The sequence below is a fragment of the Lagenorhynchus albirostris genome, chromosome 9 (genome assembly GCF_949774975.1).
Source record: "Lagenorhynchus albirostris chromosome 9, mLagAlb1.1, whole genome shotgun sequence".
NCBI lineage: Eukaryota > Metazoa > Chordata > Mammalia > Artiodactyla > Delphinidae > Lagenorhynchus > Lagenorhynchus albirostris.
In genome coordinates this window covers 10,992,749-11,017,933 of record NC_083103.1, presented here as the reverse complement: position 1 = coordinate 11,017,933, position 25,185 = coordinate 10,992,749, and the positions used below count along the sequence as shown (strand labels likewise).

The following is a 25,185-nucleotide window of genomic DNA, read 5'->3' as shown; positions in this document are numbered from 1 at the left end:
CTCTACTGGTTAATGAAAGTCTAACAGGATATCACATGTTGGTGTCTCATAACCGATATATCCTATGTATATAAGACTTTGTTCCATTTTACTTGCCCCTTCAAATTCATTGGTTAATTTGGTCATCTTTATGGCTATGTAATACATTCTTGACGATCTATATGGAACTAAACAAGTCAAGCCATATTTTAAATGCATAAAGAGAAATGGCTATTTCAAGGAAACCTATGGTGAATCTCTTCATTTCTACTTCTGACCAAAAAGGCTCCCTGCACCCTCCTGCTCTTTCATTTGTCTCAGTTCTGTTGTAAGCGGTTTTTCGCAGGAAAGAGCTCTCAGCGGGAGACCCTGTTGTCTTGTCACTAACCTTAAAGCAGGCACCCCCACGCTCTACTCATCTCCGGCCCTCACACATATTTCACATATTTTGGCCACACAATACCATGCCTAATCTGTTGGTTCTTTCTGTAGATCAAAGAAGTAGAAATGAAGAATAAGTAATTAACAGATGACCAGATCTCTTCCCTAACTTCCCCTTTCACAGGCTGCGTGAAAAAGATAGCATCTAAAGAAAAACACAGAAAGTCAGTAAGCCTGCACACAAGCCTACACACAGCGGGGTATGCGGATGACTTTGACCCCATATCTCAATGATTAACTGACATTGCTTCCCTTTTTCCCTTTAAAAACTTTCATGGCCAAGCAGAATCTTTGGAGATGGTTTTTGGGGGACACGGAGTCCACCATCTCCCCAGATTGCAGGTATTCTGATTAAAAGCAACTTTCCCTTCTACCAACATTTGTCTCTCTCTCACGTATGGATTTTTGAGCAGCGAGCAGCCGGACCTGAGTTAGGTAACACTGTCCCAAGAACATTGAGTTGTTCGGAATATGTCTTGTTGGTGAATGATATATCTGGACCATGCCACAGCACAACAGGTGGGGGAATTACTAGATCCTGGAAGTATTGCTCAATCATGTTTCTACCAGGGCCTGAGGTCTGAGACTGTGCAGGGTTCTATGAGGATCAAACAGGGAATGGGGCTTGAACGTTAAACTGGGTTTCTTAGCTTAAGGGTGTCCTCTTCTGTTGGTACAGAGAAGAGCAATTTCTTTTGTATAGTCCCTTTACTCAGGAACAGAGATGGGTGAGTGTTTTGCTTGATTTCAAAATTTTTCTTAGGACCTTTAATTTTCCCTGCTCACTTCCTTTTTCTCTTTCATTACCAAATATTTAAGGAACACCCACCACAGAAATTGTGCCTTCCCAAGACCTTTGCCTTTTGTCCTGTGCACTTTCCAGCCTCTTTCTTTAAAAAACAAAACAAAACAAAACATACAGCTTTACTGAGGTATACTTCACGTATTATAAAATTCAGCCTTTTAAAGTGTGCAATTCAGTGACTTGCAGTCTATTCACAGAGTTTTTCAACGATTACCACAATCTAATTTTAGGATGTTTTCATTAAATATTTTTACCCATATTCACTAGCGGCCACTCCCCTTTCCTCCCCACCCCCTTATCCCTATGCAATCACTAATCTTTCTGTCTGTATAGATCTGCCTATTATGAAGATTTCATTAAAATGGAATCATACAACGTGCGGTCCTTTGTGACTGGTTCTTTCACGTGGCATGACGTTTTCAAGGTTCAGCCATATTGTAGCAGATGTCAGCACCTCACTCCTTTTTATGGCCCAATAATATTCCACTGCATAGATATACCAACGCTCTTCCTTTTGCTTTTTTTTTGAGATATAATTGACATATAACATCATATTAGTTTCAGTGGTACCACATAATGATTCAATATTTGTATTCATTGTGAGGTGCTCACCACAATGTCTAGTTAACATCCATCGTCACATAGCTACAGATTATTTTTCTTGTGATGAGAACTTTTAAGATTTATTCTCTTAACAATGCTTTCAATATACAGTCTCCAGGCTGTACATTATGTCCCCATGACTTATTTATTTTATAACTGGAAGTTTGTACTTTTTGATTCTCTTTACCCACTTGCCTTCTCCCTACTCCCTGCCTCAGGCAACCACCCATCTGTTCTCTGTGTCTGTGAGATTGTTTGTTTGTTTGTCTTCCGCATACACGTGAGATCATATGTATTCGTCTTTCTCTGTCCACCTTATTGGCTCAGCATATGCCCCTGTGTTCCATCCACATTGTGGCAAATGGCAACCTTCTTCCTTTTGGTTCTACAGTTTTTAGCGCTCTGACTCATCAGGTCTCTGACCTATTTTTAGTATTTCTCCCTTTGAGGAGGGGGGTATCTCTTTTGAGGGGAGATTTCATCTGTGTTTCCCCGTAGCTAGGCCTCACTGCTTTATCCTCTTTACCAATAATGCCAATATCTTAAGAGTTTTCAGGTCTGTTTCTAGGGACTATTTTGCCCCTGCCGGTTCTCAGTTATGGGCGTTTGACTCTAGATAGAGGTTTGTGCTTATTTTATTTTTTACAATGAACTGCTCTTTTTCGTTCTTGAACATAATCTGTGGGAATTCTTGCTAATTTATACTGAGGTTATAGCCTTCCAGTTCCCCTGGGGCATGTCCTAAGTCTTGTCTTCTGAGCCTCCACCACCCATGCAGTCCGCATAGTAGAAGTCAGGGGCTCTAGCCTTTAGCAAGACTCTCCAACTGATAGCTATTTTCAGCACTTGTTTACTCTCCTGCGTTCCTGGTTTCACTACTTTTGAGGGTTTAGCTTATTACTCCTTTTCATTAAGTTAACTGGAAGTTCATTTAAAAGATAATTTTATTTCCGATTTAACATTTCAGGTGTTTCAGTTACGAGAGTCATTCAGGTATAGCATATAATTCACCACACCTCCAGATGCAGAAATCCTCCGTTGTCCTGGTCTTTAAAGATAGTTTCAATTCCCCTTCTTAACTTTGACCATATCAGTCATATCTAATGTTTATTTGTATTAAGACAATTGCCATTCCTGATGTCTTTATAGGTTTGACATGACAGGTCTTTCTAGCTTTCATCCATCAGGTCTTGTTTCCTTGTGTACTTTAAGATTTGTACAACTCGATTTTCTTCAGAAAGTTATATGGGGGAATTATTTCAGCTTGGGTTTAAGATTTTCTCTTAAGGATTTGCATTTGCTTTTGGTTGGTACTTGAGGGTACTACCAACCTGGGGCTGTTTTAAAATTAATTCTCACCTAAGATTCCTTTATCTGCAGAGGTTGTGTGAATTCAGACCACGAACCTCCATGAGGATGCATGGTTACAAATTTTCAGTTTACTTTTCCCCATACCCAGCAGTAAGCCTGAGAGAGTTGAGATTTCTTTTTTGTGAGATAGGACTTTTTTTTTTTTTTTTTTTGCTGTACGCGGGCCTCTCACCGTTGTGGCCTCTCCCGTTGCGGAGCACAGGCTCCCGACGCGCAGGCTCAGCGGCCATGGCTCCCGGGCCCAGGCGCTCCGCGGCATGTGGGATCTTCCCGGACCGGGGCACGAACCCGTGTCCCCTGCATCGGCAGGCGTACCCTCAACCACTGCGCCACCAGGGAAGCCCGAGATAGGACTTTTTTTTCCTTAATTTCCTTTCATATCAAGGTCTAGTCCACTGGACTCTGATACGTATATCTAGGTCTCCTATCAAACTCTCCCCGAGAGTTTGGGTTTGGTCTCCTCTCCCCGAGCCTCACGTGCTTGTCACAATACAGGCCAAATATTACCAGAGTTCAGCAGATCCCCCCAATGTGAAAGTCATCTTCAGAGCTGCCTTTACTCTCAGGATTCCTGATTTTTCTTTACATTTGGAGGTTGGAGATCTCCTTTTCTTTTCTTGTTTGCTCAGAAGTGTATTTTTAAATATTTTCTAAAAAGTATTTTGTCCAGCATCTTTAGTAGTTTTGCAGTGGTAGGTGCATCTATGCTATTCAATCTGCCATAATAACAGAAATGTAATCTTTTCAATATATTTCAGAATTCAAATGATCACTTCTTTTCTTTGTACTTTAGCTCTCCCAGGTCAGGATAGTATCATAGAAATCCCTCGTTCATTCTCCTATTGGTGTTAGGTTCTAAAAATAGAAACTCAGAAAACAAACTCTAGACGAAACTCCGTGTGGTATTTTCCATGGTGAGGAAGTTATGTCAAAGTCTAAAGTTATGCTTCTCTCCACATCCCCATTTTCATCAACTGGAATTTACCTAGGCACCCAGAGAGTTTGAAGTCTATAACAAAGTGGTTGTTGTTCTACTTGTGATGTGTATGAGAAAGATCATTTACTGACCTGTGTTTAGTCCCATTCTCTCCTGCCTGGAGTCTGAAATTCTGAAAGGGTATGTAAGGGTCAAACACTGAGAAACTGAAGGTTATATTGACATAAAAATTAATATATTAATTTGTGAAGTCATTGCTGGCGTAAGAGAGGAGGGTCAACTGTCAAGACTCAAAGAAGCCACAGGATTTGCCTGGCACTGAGCCAGTGCTGGATTTAGATGTGTTGACTCACTTGAAATCCTGCCAGAGCACCAGGAATAACGTTAAATGCATTTCTCTTACATAGTCTAGAAACTTCCAGTCAACAGGGTCACTAATCTACCAGACCTTTAATTAACTGTGACAATGGGAAAACATTCTCTTCTTCTTACACCACTTAAGGGTATCTTTGATTTCCTTGTTCCTTAGACTGTAAGTCAAAGGATTCAACATGGGGATCACCACTGTATAGAAGACTGATGCCATCTTGTCATAGACCAGAGAATGATCAGTGCTGGGGTGCATACGGACAAAGAGTCCTGATCCAAAGAAAAACGTCACTGCTGCCAGGTGAGAAGCACAGGTGTTGAAGCCCTTGGCCCTGCCTTCAACTGAGCTGATCTTCAGGATGGTGGCAGGGATATAACCATAAGATATCACGATGATTAAGACAGATGCCACACCAAAAATCACTCCTATCAGAAACTTTATCACTTGTAGGAGAAAGGTTTCAGAGCAGGAGAGGACTAATAATTGAGGCAGGTCACAGAAGTGATTGATACCATTTGGTCCACAGAAATGGAGCTGAAGTAAAGCGCACAGTTGGATCAATGAGCCAGAGAATCCAACTATATACGCTCCAACCACCACCTGCACACAGAGGGTGGGGGACGTGATATCTGTGTAGAGCAGAGGATTACAAACAGCAACATAGCCATCATAAGCCTTCGCTGCCAGGAGACAGCATTCCGTCAGACCCAGGCTAGCGAAAAAGAAGTATTGCATGGTGCATCCCATAAAGGAGATGAATTCAGGCTTCCGGAAGAAGTCTGAGAGCATTTTGGGTGTTGTAGAAGTAACATAGCAGAAATCTAAGAAGGATAAAGATAAGTTGCTGAGGAAGAAGTACATGGGTGTATGTATGGAGGAGTCCATCCTAATCAGGATAATGAAATCCAGGTTCCAGGCCACTGTCAAGAGGTAAGTCCCCAAGAACACTGAAAAGAGACCAATCTTGAGCTTGGGAGAATCTGAGAATCCCAAGAGGATAAATTTGGTGCTGGTTGTATTGTTCCTTCTTCCAGCCCTTGTCTTGAAGTCTCTTCAAACTGCAGAAGAAGTTTGGGTTAATGATTGTCTATTTTTAATATTATGAAGCATACTTGTTTTGGATATAGTCTCAGGTTTTTAGACAAAAATTATCCATAGTCAAGATAACTTTTTTAAACAATGTAAGAAATTATAAAAATTATTTTAAAAAACATTGGGAATCCCGTTTCTCAGTTATACGTGATAGTTTGTGGCAAATTTTTCTGCACACACACATATGCGCACACATAAACACACAGATGTTACCAAACTGCTGTCTAAAAATTGGTACTAGTTTACACAAGTTCAAGATTTTATGACAAGATACCTTACCATCCCATTCAACACTGCCCATAATTATTTAGCTTTACTCTTTGACAATCTTACACATTAAAAAAAATACTTTTTCATTATTTTTTATTTGTACTTTATTGATTTACATATATATATATATAAAAAACATCTTCATTGGAGTATGATTGCTTTGCAATGGTGTGTTAGTTTCTGCTTTATAACAAAGTGAATCAATTACACATATACATATGTTCCCATATCTCTTCCCTCTTGCATCTCCCTCCCTCCCACCCTCCCTATCCCACCCCTCTAGGTGGTCACAAACAACCTACCTGATCTCCCTGTGCTATGCAGCTGCTGCCCACTAGCTATCTATTTTACATTTGGTAGTGTATATATGTCCATGCCTCTCTCTCGCTTTGTCACAGCTTACACTTCCTCCTCCCCATATCCTCAAGTCCATTCTTTGGACTTGTCATATATGGCCTTTATTATGTTGAGGAAAGTTCCTCTATGCCTACTTTCTGGAGGGTTTTTATCATAAATAGGTGTTGAATTTTGTCAAAAGCTTTCTCTGCATCTATTGAGATGACCATATGGTTTTTCTCCTTCATTTGGTTAATATGGTATATCACATTGATTGATTTGCGTATATTGAAGAATCCTTGCATTCCTGGAATAAACCCCACTTGATCATGGTGTATGATCCTTTTAATGTGCTGTTGGATTCTGTTTGCTAGTATTTTGCTGAGGATTTTTGCATCTATGGTCACCAGTGATATTGGCCTGTAGTTTTCTTTCTTTGTGATATCCTTGTCTGGTTTTGGTATCAGGGTGATGGTGGCCTCGTAGAATGAGTTTGGGAGTGTTCCTCCCTCTGCTATATTTTGGAAGAGTTTGAGAAGGATAGGTGTTAGCTCTTCTCTAAATGTTTGATGGAATTTGCCTGTGAAGCCATCTGGTCCTGGGCTTTTGTTTGTTGGAAGATTTTTAATCACAGTTTCAATTTCAGTGCTTGTGATTGGTCTGTTCATATTTTCTATTTCTTCCTGATTCAGTCTTGGCAGTTTGTGCATTTCTAAGAATTTGTCCATTTCTTCCAGGTTGTCCGTTTTATTGGCATAGAGTTGCTTGTAGTAATCTCTCATGATCTTTTGTATTTCTGCAGTGTCAGTTGTTACTTCTCCTTTTTCATTTCTAATTCTATTGATTTGAATCTTCTCCCTTTTTTTCTTGATGAATCTGGCTAGTGGTTTATCAATTTTGTTTATCTTCTCAAAGAACCAACTTTTAGTTTTATTGATCTTTGGTATCGTTTCCTTCATTTCTTTTTCACTTATTTCTGATTTGATATTTATGATTTCTTTCCTTCTGCTAACTTTGGGGGTTTTTTGTTCTTCTCTCTCTAACTGCTTTAGGTGCAAGGTTAGGTTATTTATTCGAGATGTTTCCTGTTTCTTAAGGTAGGATTGTATTGCTATGAACTTCCGTCTTAGAACTGCTTTTGCTGCATTCCATAGGTTTTGGGTCATTGTGTCTCCATTGTCATTTGTTTCTAGGTATTTTTTGATTTCCTCTTTGATTTCTTCAGTGATCACTTCGTTATTAAGTAGTGTATTGTTTAGCCTCCATGTGTTTGTATTTTTTACAGATATTTTCCTGTAATTGATATCTAGTCTCATAGAGTTGTGGTCAGAAAAGATACTTGATACGATTTCAATTTCTTCAAGTCTTGATTTGTGACCCAAGATATGATCTATCCTAGAGAATGTTCCATGAGCACTTGAAAAAAATGTGTATTCTGTTGTGTTTGGATGGAATATCTTATAAATATCAATTAAGTCCATCTTGTTTAATGTATCATTTAAAGCTTGTGTTTCCTTATTTATTTTCATTTTGGATGATCTGTCCATTGGTGAAAGTGGGGTGTTAAAGTCCCCTACTATGAATGTGTTACTGTCGATTTCCCCTTTTATGGCTGTTAGTATTTGCCTTATGTATTGAGGTGCTCCTATGTTGGGTGCATAAATATTTACAATTGTTATATCTTCTTGGATCGATCCCTTGACCATTATATAGTGTCCTTCTTTATCTCTTCTAATAATCTTTACTTTAAAGTCTATTTTGTCTGATATGAGAATTGCTACTCCAGCTTTCTTTTGGTTTCCATTTGCATGGAATATCTTTTTCCATCCCCTCACTTTCAGTCTGTATGTGTCTCTAGGTCTGAAGTGGGTCTCTTGTAGACAGCATATATATGGGTCTTGTTTTTGTATCCATTCAGCCAGTCTGTGTCTTTTGGTGGGAGCATTTAATCCATTTAGTTTTAAGGTAATTATTGATATGTATGTTCCTATTCCCATTTTCTTAATTGTTTTGGGTTTGTTATTATAGGTCTTTTCCTTCTCTTGTGTTTCTTGCTTAGAGAAGATCCTTTAGCATTTGTTGTAAAGCTGGTTTGGCGGTGCTGAACTCTCTCAGCTTTTGCTTGTCTGTAAAGGTTTTAATTTCTCCATCTAATCTGAATGAGATCCTTGCTGGGTAGAGTAATCTTAGTTGTAGGTTCTTCTCCTTCATCACTTTAAATATGTCCTGCCAGTCCCTTCTGGCTTGCAGAGTTTCTGCTGAAAGATCAGATGTTAACCTTATGGGGATTCCCTTGTTTGTTACTTGTTGTTTTTCCCTTGCTGCTTTTAATACGTTTTCTTTGTATTTAATTTTTGACAGTTTGATTAATATGTGTCTTGGCGTGTTTCTCCTTGGATTTATCCTGTATGGGACTCTCTGTGCTTCCTGGACTTGATTAACCATTTCCTTTCCCATATTAGGGAAGTTTTCAACTATAATCTCTTCAAATATTTTCTCAGTCCCTTTCTTTTCCTCTTCTTCTTCTGGAACCCCTATAATTCGAATGTTGATGTGTTTAATGTTGTCCCAGAGGTCCCTGAGACTGTCCTCAGTTCTTTTCATTCTTTTTTCTTTATTCTGCTCTGCAATAGTTATTTCCACTATTTTATCTTCCAAGTTACTTATCTGTTCTTGTGCCTCAGTTATTCTGCTATTGATCCCTTCTAGAGTATTTTTAATTTCATTTATTGTGTTGTTCATCATTGCTTGTTTCATCTTTAGTTATTCTAGTTCCTTGTTAAATGTTTCTTGCATTTTGTCTATTCTATTTCCAAGATTGTGGATCATCTTTACTATCATTATTCTGAATTCTTTTTCAGGTAGACTGCCTATTTCCTCTTCATTTGTTAGGTCTGGTGGGTTTTTACCTTGCTCCTTCATCTGCTGTGTGTTTTTCTGTCTTCTCATTTTGCTTATCTTACTGTGTTTGGGGTCTCCTTTTTGCAGGCTGCAGGTTCGTAGTTCCCATTGTTTTTGGTGTCTGTCCCCAGTGGCTAAAGTTGGTTCAGTGGGTTGTGTAGGCTTCCTGGTGGAGGGGACTAGTGCCTGTGTTCTGGTGGATGAGGCTGGATCTTGTCTTTCTGGTGGGCAGGTCCACTTCTGGTGGTATGTTTTGGGGTGTCTGTTGCCTTATTATGATTTTAAGCAGCCTCTCTGCTAATGGGTGGGGTTGTGTTCCTGTCTTGCTAGTTGTTTGGCATAGGGTGTCCAGCACTGTAGCTTGCTGGTCGTTGAGTGAAGCCGGGTGTTGGTGTTGAGATGGAGATCTCCGGGAGATTTTCACCATTTGATATTACGTGGAGCTGGGAGGTCTCTTGGTGACCAGTGTCCTGAAGTTGGCTCTCCCACCTCAGAGGCACAGCACTGACTCCTGGCTGCAGCACCAAGAGCCTTTCATCCACACAGCTCAGAATAAAAGGGAGAAAAAGAAGAGAGAGAGAGAGAGAGAGAGAGAGAGAGAGAGAGAGAGAGAGAGAGAGAGAGAGAGAGAGAGAGAGAGAGAGAGAGAAAGAAAGAAAGAAAGAAAGAAAGAAAGAAAGAAAGAAAGAAAGAAAGAAAGAAAGGGAAAGAAAGAAAGAAAGAAAGAAGAAAATAAAATAAAGTAAGGTAAAATAAAATTACTAAAATAATTATTAAGAAAAAAAATTTTTTTAAGTAAAAAGAACAAAAAACGGACGGATAGAACCCTAGGACAAATGGTGAAAGCAAAGCTATACAGACAAAATCTCACACAGAAGCATACACATACACACTCACAAAAAGAGGAAAAGGGGAAAAAATCATAAATCTTGCTCCCAAAGTCCACCTCCTCAATTTGGGAGGATTCGTTGTCTATTCGTGTATTCCACAGACGCAGGGTACATCAGGTTGATTGTGGAGATTTAATCCGCTGCTTCTGAGGCTGCTGGGAGAGATTTCCCTTTCTCTTCTTTGTTCGCACAGCTCCCGGGGTTCAGCTTTGGATTTGGCCCCGCCTCTGCGTGTAGGTCGCCAGAGGGCATCTGTTCTTCGCTCAGACAGGATGGGGTTAAAGGGGCCGCTGATTCGGGGGCTCTGGTTCACTCAGGCCGGGGGGGAGGGAGGGGCACTGAGTGCGGGAAGAGCCTGAGGCGGCAGAGGCTGGCGTGATGTTGCACCAGCCTGAGTCGCGCCGTGCGTTCTCCCGGGGAAGTTGTCCCTGGATCCCGGGACCCTGGCGGTGGCGGGCTGCACAGGCTCCCCGGAAGGGGGGTGTGGAGAGTGACCTGTGCTCGCACACAGGCTTCTTGGTGGCGGCAGCAGCAGCCTTAGCGTCTCATGCCCGTCTCTGGGGTCCGCGCTGTTAGCCGTGGCTCGCGCCCGTCTCTGGAGCTCCTTTAAGCAGCGCTCTCAATCCCCTCTCCTCGCGCACCAGATAACAAAGAGGGAAGAAAAAGTCTCTTGCCTCTTTGGCGGCTCCAGACTTTTTCCCGACTCCCTGTGTCTGATTCTTTACAGCAGAGTGAGTCTCAACTCTCTACCATCCTATCTTGAATGCGTTTTTGGTTTCTGTTTTTTATTTTAGGATGGCACTGCATAGACGGATCATGTTCAGAAGGACCTTGCAGAGATTTGGAATCGGGAATAAGAAACATAAATAGTTCTCTTCTCTCCCATGGCTCCAACTGTTTGGTTTAAAGGCGTGAAAGAGAAGGAAAGGGAGAATGAGAGGGTAGAGGCAAGGGTAGAGACAAGGGTAGAGAGACAAGGAGGAAAAAACAGGGAGAACTGGGCGAAGTGTGTAGGAAACTTCGAAAAGTTAATAAACTGATCTCCCCAAAACACACACCGAGGAGTCCTTCCACCTCCCTTCACCCCACTTTGCTGTCTTCTCTCTCAAAATGTACAAGAAGAGAAGTAATTTTTGTTTTGTAGCCAAGACACTAAGGTAGACTAAGCCATTGTCCTTTGATCCTCAAGGTCTGGCTTTTCTCTCCCCAGACACTACATGGGAAGGACGTCTTAGAGGGGATAGAAGAGGCCAGCCTATTTCTAATATATTAGTTGTGATGTATTAGAAATAAGGTCTGCTCATGCTTCTAACATGTCTTTAATCTCTTGGTTTATTCCCATCCAACCCTCTTTTTAAATTTTGCACTTAGCTGTATGTGACAGCTTAAAGACAATAGTTTTGAAATATTTTCAAAGTTTTACCTAATATATTCTTCCCCACATATCTAACCATTCCCTTATTTCAAGCAGATACGTTGTTAGGTTTTTGAGCCTCAGAGAAGACATGTGACAGCAAAAGGAGTTTGAAGCAGACGTGATGAGGTCAAAAACATAGTGAGTCTTCAGGATGGCTTACAGACACAGCCCAAGGGCCATAGCACAGCTATCAAATAAGTTTAGAGACACCAAGAACAGAGAGACCCTAACCAAAAGATGGATAGAGGCTGGGTCAGCAGGCAGAAACTTAAGAGAATGTAATCATAGTGCTTCAGGTCCACTGGGAAGTGACGGCTTGGGTTCCACAGAGTCTCCTCAACAGTTCCCATTGAACCAAGAGTAGCTACGAATAGTCATCAAACCTAACATGTCTTGATGATGGGGATAAATGGCATTCAGCGGCAGAATTCCATGTGTGATTTGACAGCCAGGAATCTGATGAGGCAATAGATATTTCAGGAGATGCTGCTATGGAGAGAGGTCAAGGACCTGAGCCCCCGTTGTCCTGGCATCATTTAAGCCCTCTAGAACTTAGACACAAATGTAGGGAGAAGAGCGAAGGACCCTTGAATTAACCAATTTTTTTCCCAGTAGAGAAGTAAGGGGAGGGCAAAGGAAAAATAATGTTATGGAAAAATAATAAAAATTATTTCTTGAGTCCCTAAATTTGTGGATTGATTATCAAAACCTCATGAGTTCATTACAAATATTATTTTCCTCCATGTGCATTGTAATAGACCCCTGACTTTACCTTAACGTATTTAACCATTTTCTTCACATAGCATATAAATTGTTTCCAAATTTTCAATGAATGTTTCGAATATAGTTACTCTGAAACATTTCTAATGAGTGGGACAGGCAGCCTTCAAAATGGTCCCCAATGATCCTTGAACTTACGTAGACCCTTCCTATATAAAACAGGGCTAACCCATGCAACCGAGAATATTGTTCTCTGCCATCAGTCGGCACCAGCTTGCGAGCTATGTGAGAGATCTATTTGGAAGTGGATCCTCCAGCCTCGATCTAGCTTCAGAAGCCTACGCCTTGACCAACCACTGAATGCAGCCTCATGAGAGACCCCGAGCCGGAACCACACAGCCAAGTTGCCCCTGGATTCCTGATCCACAGAAACTGGATGAGATAATAAACATCTCTTTTTGTTTCAAGGCACAAAGTTTTGTAACAATTGCTTGCACAGCAGTAAGTAATTAATATATTAAGAATAGGGTTGACTTTCGCAAAAAGAATCATATTTTTTTGATTCTTGGTCTATATTACAAAATTACTTCCAGGGTCAGGAATCTTTCATTTTTAATGACAGAAAAAAAAGAACTGATCAAAACAATCAAGTGAATCTATTAGCTCATAAAACTGAAGTAGTCATAATATGTTGGACTGTAGAAGTGGAAGTTGGTGAAGAATTTAACAAGTAATTAAATGCAGATCTTTCTTTGAGGGATAGTACTGGGTACATATTTTGGACTCTTGAAATGACTAAAGCTTCATTTTTAAAATGCAGTTCATTTCATTGATATTAGAGTCACAGATATATACTATTTTGTTTTCTTTTCTCTGTCTCCTGTATATTTGGCTTGCTGGTTATTTATGTACCATTCTGCTAGCCCTCTTAGTTTCTTTGAGCTTTCTGCCACCTGTTTGCTTAGTTTAAATACTCTACATCCAATTTAATATGTCAGTTAGTAGATCAGTATCAATCTGTTTTATATAATTTCCGTGTAGGTTTTACTCTTTAACAGGAATTACCAGTGCGTTTCTCTCTTCATTTTAACTTCATTCATGTACCTTTTGGCAATTAAAAAATAACCTTTATAATTGATCTATTCCATAAAAGATGTGCAATTTGAAAGCTTAAAAAAAAACAAGTAGTGAGAGAAATTGTGATCCAGTGGCTCAAACAGTATCATAAACCTCCAGTCTCTTCGTTTTTGTTTCATTTGCCTTATGCAGAAATATTCCATCCCGTGGTAACAAAATTGTACAAGTTCTAGACCTCACAGAGTCACTTCACATCATCCAAAAGAAGAGAGCATCTCTTCTTGTAGCTTCCACAGAAGAGAAAAACATTTCTCTCCCAAAAGGCCCAGCAAACATCTCCTTGCATCTTCCTGGTTTTGACTGGGCTATACCCCTCACTTCGACACTAAGCTAGCTGCAATGGCTATCAGATATTTTCTTTTTTTTAGATGAAGTATAGTTGATTTACAATATTGTGTTAGTTTTAGGTGTACAGCAAAGTGATTCAGTTATATATTTTTTCAGATCATTTTCCATTATCGGTTATTACAGATATTGAATATAGTTCCCTGTGTTATACAGTAAACCCTTGAAGCTTATGTATTTTACGTACAGTAGTTTGTATCTGTTAATCCCATACTCCTAATTTATCCCTCTTCCCTTTCCCCCTTTGGTAACTATAAGTTTGTTTTCTGCATCTGTGTGTCTATTTTTGTTTTGTATATACATTCATTTGCATTATTTTTAGATTCCACATATAAGTGATATCATATAATATTTGTCTTTCTCTGTCTGACTTACTTCACTTAGTATATTCTCTAGGTCGACGGATGTTGCTGCAAATGGCAATATTTCATTGTTTTTTTATGACTGAGTAATAACCCATCTTCTCAAACCAATCTTCTGTCGATGGGCACTTGGGTTGCTTCCATGTCTTGGCTATTGTAAATTGTGCTGCTATGAACATTAGGGTTCATGTATCTTTTTTTTTTGCTGTACGCAGGCCTCTCACTGTTGTGGCCTCTCCTGTTGTGGAGCACAGGCTCCGGACGCACAGGCTCAGCGGCCATGGCTCACGGGCTCAGCTGCTCCGCGGCATGTGGGATCTTCCCGGACCGGGGCACGAACCCGCGTCCCCTGCATCAGCAGGCAGACCCTCAACCACTGCGCCACCAGGGAAGCCCTCATGTATATTTTTGAATTAGAGTTTCTGTGTGTTTTCCAGATATATGCCCAGTAGTGGGATTGCTGGATCATATGGTAGCTCTATTTTTAGTTTTTTAAGGAACCTCCATACTGTTCTCCTTAGTGGCTACGCCAATTTACATTCCCACCAGCAGTGTAGGAGGGTTCCTTTTTCTCTACATCCTCTCCAGCATTTATTATTTGTAGACTTTTTGATGATACCCATTCTGACAGGTGTGAGATGATACCTCATTGTGGTTTTGATTTGCATTTCAGATATTTTCTAATTGTCCTAAGCCCGTCGGGGTTCAACCCTGAAACCCAGAGTTGGAACCAATCCCACTCAAGCAATGATGGCTGAGGACAGAAACTAACTTCAAACTAACAAATATTTTCCCCTTCACAGTGAGTTACACCTAATTGTAATTGTTAAACAAAATTAAATCAAATGAATAAAGAAGGCTAGAGTTTTCCTCAAAGGTGTTTAACTGGCCAAAGCAGGAAAATCTCACATATGACCTTCTGTTGAAAAACTACCAGGAATAGCACATATGATGAAAAACAATTCCAGAACCTTCAGAGATCTGGAAGCCACAGACACCAAAAGTGTGAAACAGAGAAGGAATACTTGCTTTGCCTTTGGGTAAAAAGAGGAACTGCAAGAAAAAAAAAAAAAAGTGTCATCCAGACAGCACAGATGATAACAGCAAATTATAAATAGTGTATGTCACAGGATACATGAAATAAGTAAAGGAAAGATTGGACTGGTAGGAGTGCTGAGATGCAGGACTTCCCAGAACCCACCTCTTCTTGATTAGGCTCAAGGACACCTCCCAGCTGCTTCTCAACCCCAGAGAGGTTGTTTTCTAGACTGGGGATCAAGTTGAAAGGTGAAACGATCCCTGCTATGCTGCTTCCTTAGCTTATAGTTGTTAGAAAATGGACTATGGGTTTTATTGTGTATCTGATATAAGGATCTCCTCCCTCTGGTCCATGTGGATCAATTTTGCTCCTTAAGGATTCCGTAAGATGAAAACAACCCAGCCTTCCTTTGCATAAAAAAGAGGTTTTATTAGAATAAAGAATATACCATACAATATCAATGTGAAACTTTACACATGCCAGTTTTTCTACTTATGTTGATATATAAGTCCAATCAGACATCGTGATTCTATTTCAGAAGAACTTGGAGAGAGATGAAACCTCTGTTCTTCCGTGAGGTCTCCCTGGATCCCAGATGCCTGTTTATTTCTAGAGTGTGGTCCCACCAAAGTGTGTGGTTTTTCTGTCTTCCAACCAGATGGTGCCAGCCATCTAGTCTGGCAACACTGATGGGAGATGCTGCCACACCCAGTTTATAACAGTTCCAAGCCATGACTGCAAGAGCCCGCCATGGCTATTTCTCTACTTGTAGGAATGAAGGGAATCTCGTCCCTGGCCAGATCCATATGTGGTATTGCACATAGGAGATTCGGGCCATCATTAGAAAGGGATAGGGAAGCATGAAGAGTGAGGATGGAATAAAACCAGCAAAAGTCAAAAATAAACAGTTGGGGGCTTCCCTGGTGGTGCAGTGGTTGAGAGTCCGCCTGCCGATACGGGGGGCATGGGTTCATGCCCCGGTCCGGGAAGATACCGCATGCTGCGGAGTGGCTGGGTCCGTGAGCCATGGCCGCTGAGCCTGCGCGTCCGGAGCCTGTGCTCCGCAACGGGAAAGACCACAGAGGTGAGAGGCCCGCGTACCACAAAAACAAAACCAAAAAAACAAAACTAAACAGTTGGTTTTTCTTCCCCAGTTATTTAGGAGATGTTACAGACAAGGAGATGCACCAAAAATTCAGAGAAAGTAGTCTTGAGACAGGCTGGGACCTGGGACCCTTTGCGGCAGTGCTGCAACGCTTGCATGGGGACACACCTTTCCTTGGGCCACAAAATACAAAGAAACTGTATGGGACTAAAAGTAACTGCATGCATGCACAGTTAGGGCAAATTCTGGACAAAACATACAAAGAGACAAAAAACCCAACTGCCACTTTTGAAGAGCCCAGAGCAAAAGTAGGGTACTGTGCATGCCCCCTGCACACAACACTCCACCTAAGGGGTGGGCAAACCACCTAAGCGACCCCGCTCCAGCCCAACCCCTGGACACACCCCTACCTTCACCCATATAAGGAACAAGCTCGCCGTGCCCCCATGCCCCCCCCTCAGGGAGCTGGCAAGCAAGGGAATCTCTTGCTTGTTCTCACTCCCCTGTGCTGCAGCAGGGGCCCCAACAAAGCCTTTCCTGAATCTCTTGTCTGGCCTCTGACCAATTTCTATTAATTAAGGAGGCCAAGAACCCTGGTTGATAATAGTGGTAGATCAAGATGATGGGAGAATTCTGGGATACATGTTTTATCTCCTTGCAGGCAAGACCTCAGACTCTCCCTGCTCCGTTGTAGGTCAGGGAAATCCAGATCCGTTTTCTGGACACAGGGAAGTGAAATGCAAATGTTTCCTTATTCGTGTGGATCAGCGCAAAACAAGCAAACTCTAGGTTTGCCGAGGTTTAAGGTCAGAAACATGAGACTAGTAATCTTTAGAAAAAAGTTGAAAATCTCATCAGAGCTCATTTAATGCATCAGTTACTAATTTGTGAATGAGTGTGTGTATGGGGGAGTGGGGGTAATCATATATACCTACCAAAGAATTAGGGAAATGTAGAAGGTAGATATGGACACTACTCAGGTTTCTGGAAATGCTAAAAAACAAGCCACAAAACAAGATCACAACAGATAATTAAAATGTGTAAACCAGGCATTTTAGAGGCAAAATATTTCTTAGATCAAAAGAAGGAAAAGCTGTCAATTAGTCAATCTGTAAATAATATATTGATTAAAAGGGAAGACGGTCACTTAGAAGACAGAAAAATGAATGCTTGGGGAGAAAAATTGGTAGCTCCCTGGCCCAGGGCCTCAGCCTATCTGGATGCAGTAGCCGGGCACATCAGACGTTGATATACGTTATCCACTTTGCTTTGATTCCTGTCTCTACACACAGACTTTCAATTGTAATTTGCCTTTCCACGTGGTTTCTTCAGCTAGAGGAGAAATGGTACCACTGGCACAAGAACAAACTTGGGGGCTTTGTTCTTCACTGAAAACTAAAAATGGCACACGGGCGTATGCAGCCAGCTATTCTGAGCGTGGTTAACTTCAGGCCATCTGGAAAAGATTTTCAGACGTTGCAAAATGAGCACCACACCCTGAGTTGTGGTAATGTTACTAAAGTGAATTTATCTCCAGCTAGCTAGCCGCCCCCTGGAGACAGATGTACCTCGTCCTGTTTCAAAGAGCTATAAAATATCTGATTCTTTTAGTGACAAAAATATTCTGTTTGATGTATATCTGATCTGTGTATATGCTTCTTAATGAATAAACTTCTTTGCAAAGTTTTATTTAACACTTGGCTTACTGTAAACCCCAGATCATTTTTGCTTTATTCGTCTTGTGCCAATCCCCATCTTAAGCACTAGATTTAATTATTATTAATGAGTGAGCATTACTTTCTCCTGGGTAGTTGGGTAAACTGCAAAAAAGCCTATCTTCTCGGGCTTCCCTGGTGGCGCAGTGGTTGAAAGTCGGCCTGCCGATGCAGGGGACACGGGTTCGTGCCCCGGTCCGCGAGGATCCCAAATGCCGCAGAGCGGCTGGGCCCGTGAGCCATGGCCGCTGAGCCTGCGCGTCCGGAGCCTGTGCTCCGCAACGGGAGAGGACACAGCAGTGAGAGGCCCGCGTACCGAGAAAAAAAGAACCCAAACAGCATGGTTACAACTGAGATAACTATTAACAAACCATTATGTTCAGAGATGCCTATTTAGCCCCACTATGGAATGTTGCTACCACCTGGTAGAAGTATGCCTAATTTGTAGGGTGAGTTGTCTTTTTCGTTTTGTTTTGTTTTGTTTTGTTTTTTGCGGTACGCGGGCCTCTCACTGTTGTGGCCTCTCCCGTTGAGGAGCACAGGCTCCAGACGCGCAGGCTCAGCGGCCATGGCTCACGGGCTCAGCCGCTCCGCGGCATGTGGGATCTTCCCGGACCGGGGCACGAAACCACGTCCCCCTGCATCAGCAGGCAGACTCTCAACCACTGCGCCACCAGGGAAGCCCATACTGTTTAATTCTTAAAAAGAGGCATCAAGACATAATGAAAGAACAGTCTCAAAGAGTGGGCATCATAGTTTCAAAAAAAAAAAAAAGTGATAATGTTATCACATGGCATAGGATTGAATCCTGCCTATTTTCATCTGTGTGGTCTTGTGACCCTCAACTGATCTCACATAAGCCCTTCATTCATCTGTGAGATGCACCTAAATATGTCAACATTGTATATTTGTGGGAGGATCATATGATATACAACCCATATGAAAACCATTATGTAAGAACTATTCAAATAGGACAGATTATCGTTTTGATTTTTAAATTCCCATTTGTCTCTGAAGAAATACCTCCAACTGTAATATTCTGATACCAGTTTATTAGAAATGCATGGTAATGTATATTATTATTGTTCCCAGCTGACTATATGTTTTCATTAAATACAAGCTAACTATATGTTTTAATTAAAATGCCAACTAATTTGGACATAGTTTTAAAAAGACTTTCATTTTCAGAAAATCTTGGCATAGTGATTTTTGATAAACAATTACCTTTGCTGTCACTGTCAATTTTTTATTATTATGAGATTAATATTATGAGGAACACTAATTACTTATGAATAATGTAACATTATACTTCTGGAAAATATTAGAGTATATTAGACTCTTTGGAATTACTAGATAAGACTTAAACTCAAAATGAGCCATTAAGAAATTATGTGTTGATTAACACATAAAATGAAAATTCCTTAACCATTGATATAATGAAAATTGCAGCAAAAATTTTAAATAACAACCTGTTGATTGGAATGAAATTCAGGTTTACACACAAAAATCTGATAAGCCTGTTCAAAACTATTACAATCAACTTCAGATTATTTTTAAAGAAAATTCTGGTCTTCCTTCAGATGTTAATTCCACTTGGGTAGCTTTAACTCTATTTTTTTTTATGGACTGAACTGGGACCTTTCTCTTCCAGTAAAAAGGACCAGGATGGAATGAGAAACTATGTCCACCCCAGATTTAGTTAATCTGGCAAACCAGCTCTCTCATACACTAGATGAGTCACCTAAGAGAAAGACCACCATAATTTTTAACCTTCATCTCTAGTAAATGAAGCCAAACCCTCCTCGTTTCTGTTATTGCAAAGAGCCAGGACATTGGAAAAAATATTGTTATAAATCTAAGTACTTGCAGCTCTCTAACAAATCTTTCCAGCATCCTCCCAATTCTCCACGATGAGGCTCCAATGAACTACAGGGGCTCTTCCCAACCCTCCCTCTTAACTGGCTTGGAGAAACGTTTCTCCAGATTGGAGATGAATCTCTTCCAGTCCTAAATGACACCAGAGCCACATTCTTGGTGCTCAACCCTGCTATTATAAAACAGCCCCTGCCTTGGAGTCCTAAAACGGTTCAAATAGTGGGGATCTCTAACGAACCTCAAGAGGTTCCTGTCTCTGAACCTATCCCCTATTGTTTAAGCCCTTTGAGAGATACACACCCTCTTTTCCTTAGTTCCTCCACCCCACCCACTTATTAGGCTGAGAGTTCTTAGAGAAGTACCATGCTTGAATTTCTTTCTCCCAAAAGGGGGAAATAATCCTAGAATTTGACAGTCGTCATCAAACTAACCAACCAGGTAAATTAAATGACACTTTGACATCTTTTATTTGTTCCATCTGTGACAGTACTAGAGCTGATTCTGGAAACACTGATCATTTGTCCTTATCGAATTAACTACCATTCTCCTTATGGGCAAAATCTCCAACTGATGTTGGCAAAATTCACAGTGCATCTCCCAATCAAGATTCAAATAGATCCTTCAAAACGTCTTCTCAGAATTAATCAATACCCATAAGTCAAGAAGTCCTTCAAGGCATAAAGCCCATAATAGAAGATTACAAGGTTCAAGGCCTCATTATCTCTTGCTCTAGCCCCTGTAACAACCTCATTTTACCAGTGAGAAAACCTAAGGGCCAAGGGTGGAGGTTTGTCCAGGACCTTCAAGCAATAAACAACCTTCAAGCAATAAACAAAGTTGTTATCTCTCAACACCCTGTTTTTCCTACCTTCATATGTTACCAACATCCATTCCCACCGGAAGTAAATTCTTTACTGTAATTGATCTATGCAGTGCATTCTTTAGTATTCCAGTTGATGAAGCTAGAAACACACATAACAGAAGACAAGGTAAGGACTTTGCTCATATGTTGCTTATATAATAATTGCTTCGGATGAAGTTTTCACTGAAGGCAAACTTTGGAAAACCAAGCAACTGCTGCACTTGATCATTATGTTAGTAATGACGACTACTGTGACTACTAGATGGCCTGTTTGTTTTTGATTCCACTAGAGAGCTTACAGCAAAAAATCGATACGCTTGAGGTTTTAAACCCTCAGCTCACTTCCCAGACAACTGGAGTGCCTCTATTTTATGCATATATATACATATATATAGCCAGCTATATATATAAAGCTAGCAATACAGGCTTTTTTTTTTTTTTTTTTTTTTACGATACTCGGGCCTCTCACCGCCGCGGCCTCTCCCATTGCGGAACACAGGATCCAGGCACGCAGGCCCAGCGGCCATGGCCCACGGGCCCAGCGGCTCCGCGGCATGCGGGATCCTCCCGGACCTGGGCACGAACCCGCGTCCCCTGCATCGGCAGGCGGACTCCCAACCACTGCACCACCAGGGAAGCCCAATACAGGCTATTTTAATTCTTTTTTTCAGTTTTTTTTAATATATATATATATTCATATTCTTTCCCATTATAGATTATTACAAGATATTGAATATAGTTCCCTGTACTATACAGTAAATCCTTGTTGCTTAACTATTTTATGTACAGTAGTTTGTATCTGTTTATCACATACTCCTAATTTGCCCCTCCCTCCTCCCTTTCCCCTTTGGTAAACATAAGTTTGTTTTCTATATCTGTGAGTCTGTTTCTGCTTTGTATATAGATTCATTTGTATTATTCACGTGTATTATTTTTTAGATTCCACATATAAGTGATATCATATATTTGCCTTTCTCTGTCTGACTGACTTCACTTAGTATGATATTCTCTAGGTCCATTCATGTTGCTGCAAATGGCAATATTTCATTCTTTTTTATGGTTGATTAATATTCCAGCATGTGTGTGTGTGTGTGTGTGTGTGTGTGTGTGTGTGTGTGTGTGTGTGTGTGACATCTTCTTAAACCAATCATCTGTCAATGGGCTCTTAGGTTGCTTCCATGTCTTGGTTATTATAACTAATGCCGCTATGAACATTGGGGTGCGTGTATCTTTTCAAGTTAGAGTTCTTGTCTTTTCCAGATATGTGCCCAAGAGTGGGATTGCTGGATCATATGGTAGTTCTATTTTTAATTTTTTAAGGAACCTCCATACTGTTTCCCATAGTGGCTGCACCAATTTACATTCCCACCAACGGTGTAGGTGGGTTCCATTTTCCCCACACCCTCTCTAACTAAAATAAATATTTTATTTATTGTAGATTCAGGGTTGATAAGACTTAAAATCAGGACCCAGTTTAACTGTGCGGGTTGCAGAGCCTCTTGAGTTAATGTAATGACATGTTTGAAAAAGAACAAGACTCTGAGATTCGGACCAGGGACTTATTAGTAGGCTCAAATGAAGCTGGTAATCTTGAACTCCCGAATTACCCTGAGCTTCACTAGCCATGAGACAATCCCTCTTAACCTGTCTGAAGAGACTAGCCATCCTTGCTCAGTGGCATTTCTTAACCTCATGTGACTCAATTGCCTTGCAAGAGGATGCCTATTTATGTCAAGACCCACCAAACCAGGCTTTATTGCTACCAGCCTGTTATTAGATTCAAAATCAGCATGCTCCAGGAGAACAAGTGCAAACTATAACCTTTTAGAAGAGAAATTATTCCTCCCAAGCTTGAAAGATATTGTCGATTTATTTGGGGAAAATCCTGGGCAAATACAGGAATACCTCGGAGATATTGTGGGTTTGATTCCAGACCACTGCAATAAAGTGGAAATCACAGTAAAGGGAGTCTCAAGAATTTTTTGGTTTCCCAGTGTACATAAAATTTATGTTTACACTATTCTGTAGTGTATAAGTGTTCAATAGCATTATGTCTAAAAAAGCTATGTACATGCCTTAATTTAAAAATACTTTAGATATGGGAACATATGTATATGTATAACTGATTCACTTTGTTATAAAGCAGAAACTAACACACCATTGTAAAGCAATTATACCCCAATAAAGATGTTAAAAAAAAAAAACTTTGAAAGATAAAAATATTTTTAATTTTAAAAAATTACAAAATGTATTAAAAATTATTTTTATTTAAATTTAATTTAAGTTCAACTTAAGTTAATTTAATTAAAATTTTTAATTAAATTAACAATTTTTTTAATTGAGTTATTTGTAGTGAGGTGGATAGACCTAGAGTCTGTCATATAAAGTAAGTCAGAAAGAGAAAAACAAATACTGTATGCTAACACATATATATGGAATCTAAAAAGAAATGGTTCTGATGAACCTAGGGGCAGGACATGAATAAAGACACAGACGTAGAGAATGGACTTGAGGACATGGTGGGGGGGGGAGGGGGGAAAGTGTAAGCTAGGACGAAGTGAGAGAGTAGCATTGACATATATACACTACCAAATGTTAAATAGATAGCTAGTAGGAAGCAGCTGCATAGCACAGGGAGATCAGCTCTGTACTTTACCTAGAGGTGTGGGGTAGGGAGAATAGGAGGGAGACACAAGAGGGAGGAGATATGGAGATATATGTATACATATAGCTGATTCACTCTGTTATACAGCAGAAACTAACAACACTGTAAAGCAATTATACTCGAATAAAGATGTTAAAAAAATTTTTAAATAAAAAATAAAAATATTTTAAAAGATACAAAAAAATAAAATTAAAAAATTAATTAATTTAAAAAAATAAAAATATTTTATTACTAAAAAATGACAACCATCATCTGGGTCTTCAGTGAGTCATGGTAGTAACATCAAAGACCACTGATCACGGGACTTCCCTGGTTTGCGCAGTGGTTAAGAATCTGCCTGCCAATGCAAGGGACATGGGTTCAATCCCTAGTCTGGGAAGATCCCACATGCCACAGAGCAACTAAGCCCGTGTGCCACAACTCCTGAGCCTGTGCTCTAGGGCCCTCGAGCCACAACTACTGAACCCCTGTGGCACAACTACTGAAACCCACGTGCTTGGAGCCCATGCTCTGCAACAAAGGGTAGACCCTGCTCACCGCAACTAGAGAAAGCCCATGCGCAGCAACGAAGACCCAATGCAGCCAAAAATAAATAATAAATAAATAAATTTATTTTAAAAAAAGACCACTGATCACAATCATCACAACAAATATAATAAAGAAAACAACAACATATACCATATATTCATACGCAGGATTTGGTGTCACATAGTCATGGGTTCAAATATTGAACCAATCCCTAACTAACTATAAGATTTTGAGCAACTTATTTAGCTTCTCCAAATTTCGGTTTCCTCCTCTTCAAGGGGGATTTTGGAGTATTTAGTAAGTTAACACACATAAAGCACCCAGTACAGTTAGCGCATAGCTTAGCACATGGTAGGAGCTTGATAAGATTGAGTTCCCATTCATCTAACATATTTCAGGCCAAAGAGGTTCTATGAAGGAGTAGAAGAAAGTAAATGTGAATACATGTGTAGATACACATTGCATACTTATATGCAACGTGTATACACAATACAATTATTTCTGGGGGTATATATTATGTAGATATAAACAAGAAGTAACTTTCTAAAAAGATATATAGATAGATAGATAGATATAGATATAGATATACAATCGTGTTTTCTTCTACAGAGTGTTTATCTTATCCTTTGTGTTCTGCTGCTATCCTGAGTTTGATCACCAAGTACCAGAAGAGATCTTGATTAGCCTTGGGGGATCAGAGGACCTGGCCACTGGGATAGAGCTTAATAAGCATTGTCTTCAGAGCATTTATGTGAATATGTGTTCTCCATTCCACCCCAGAGACCAATTAACTACAAATCTGTGAAATTTGGGTGATACATTCCTTTCTCTTTAAAAAAAAAAAAGACCCTCCAGGGCAAATGTAATAAAACATCTCCAAGGAGAGAGAAAAAGCCCTTTTTCTCTAATTCACCCCCAACCCCAGGTTTTAAAACTTCCAAAATGACCTCAAATGCAGACATTAGTTGATACCAGAAGAGATTCTTAAAGATTACATCCTCTCCTTCTTCTCCCGATACATCTTTTCCCTCTACTTTTCTCCCCACAAACACACATTCTATGCAACAAGTGGATATTTTTATCTTTGGTGAACAAACCAACCTCAAACTTGCTCTTCAAACTTGCTAGCGCTTTGGGTACTGGAAGCAGGTACCGAAGCATGATTAGCTCCTTCCAAAGCAGAACGCAAGACAAGTATAAGCTAAATGACAGACACAGCAAGAGGGAGGGGTAAGAGCAGTCATTCATCTTTTACTTTTCATATTCATGTCCATATTAATCTTACCTTATAGAGCACCCTAGATCTACGAGCCTATGTAGATGACGAAAGAGTTATTTGGCTTTCAGTTTTTTCCCCATGTACCTCTCAATTCTACCTGTTTTGCCCAAATTCAGCCCCAATCTTGATTCTCCTTACTGC

At 40.3% G+C, this 25,185-nt stretch overlaps 1 protein-coding gene across 1 annotated transcript; it reads right to left on the bottom strand.

Moving 5' to 3' along the window:
* Positions 1 to 4,575: 4,575 nt before the first annotated feature.
* Positions 4,576 to 5,880, bottom strand: LOC132526151 (olfactory receptor 5AN6-like). The gene is given in 2 exon segments (XM_060160034.1): positions 4,576 to 5,557; positions 5,873 to 5,880. Coding segments are annotated over 2 exon segments (990 nt in total).
* Positions 5,881 to 25,185: the final 19,305 nt, after the last annotated feature.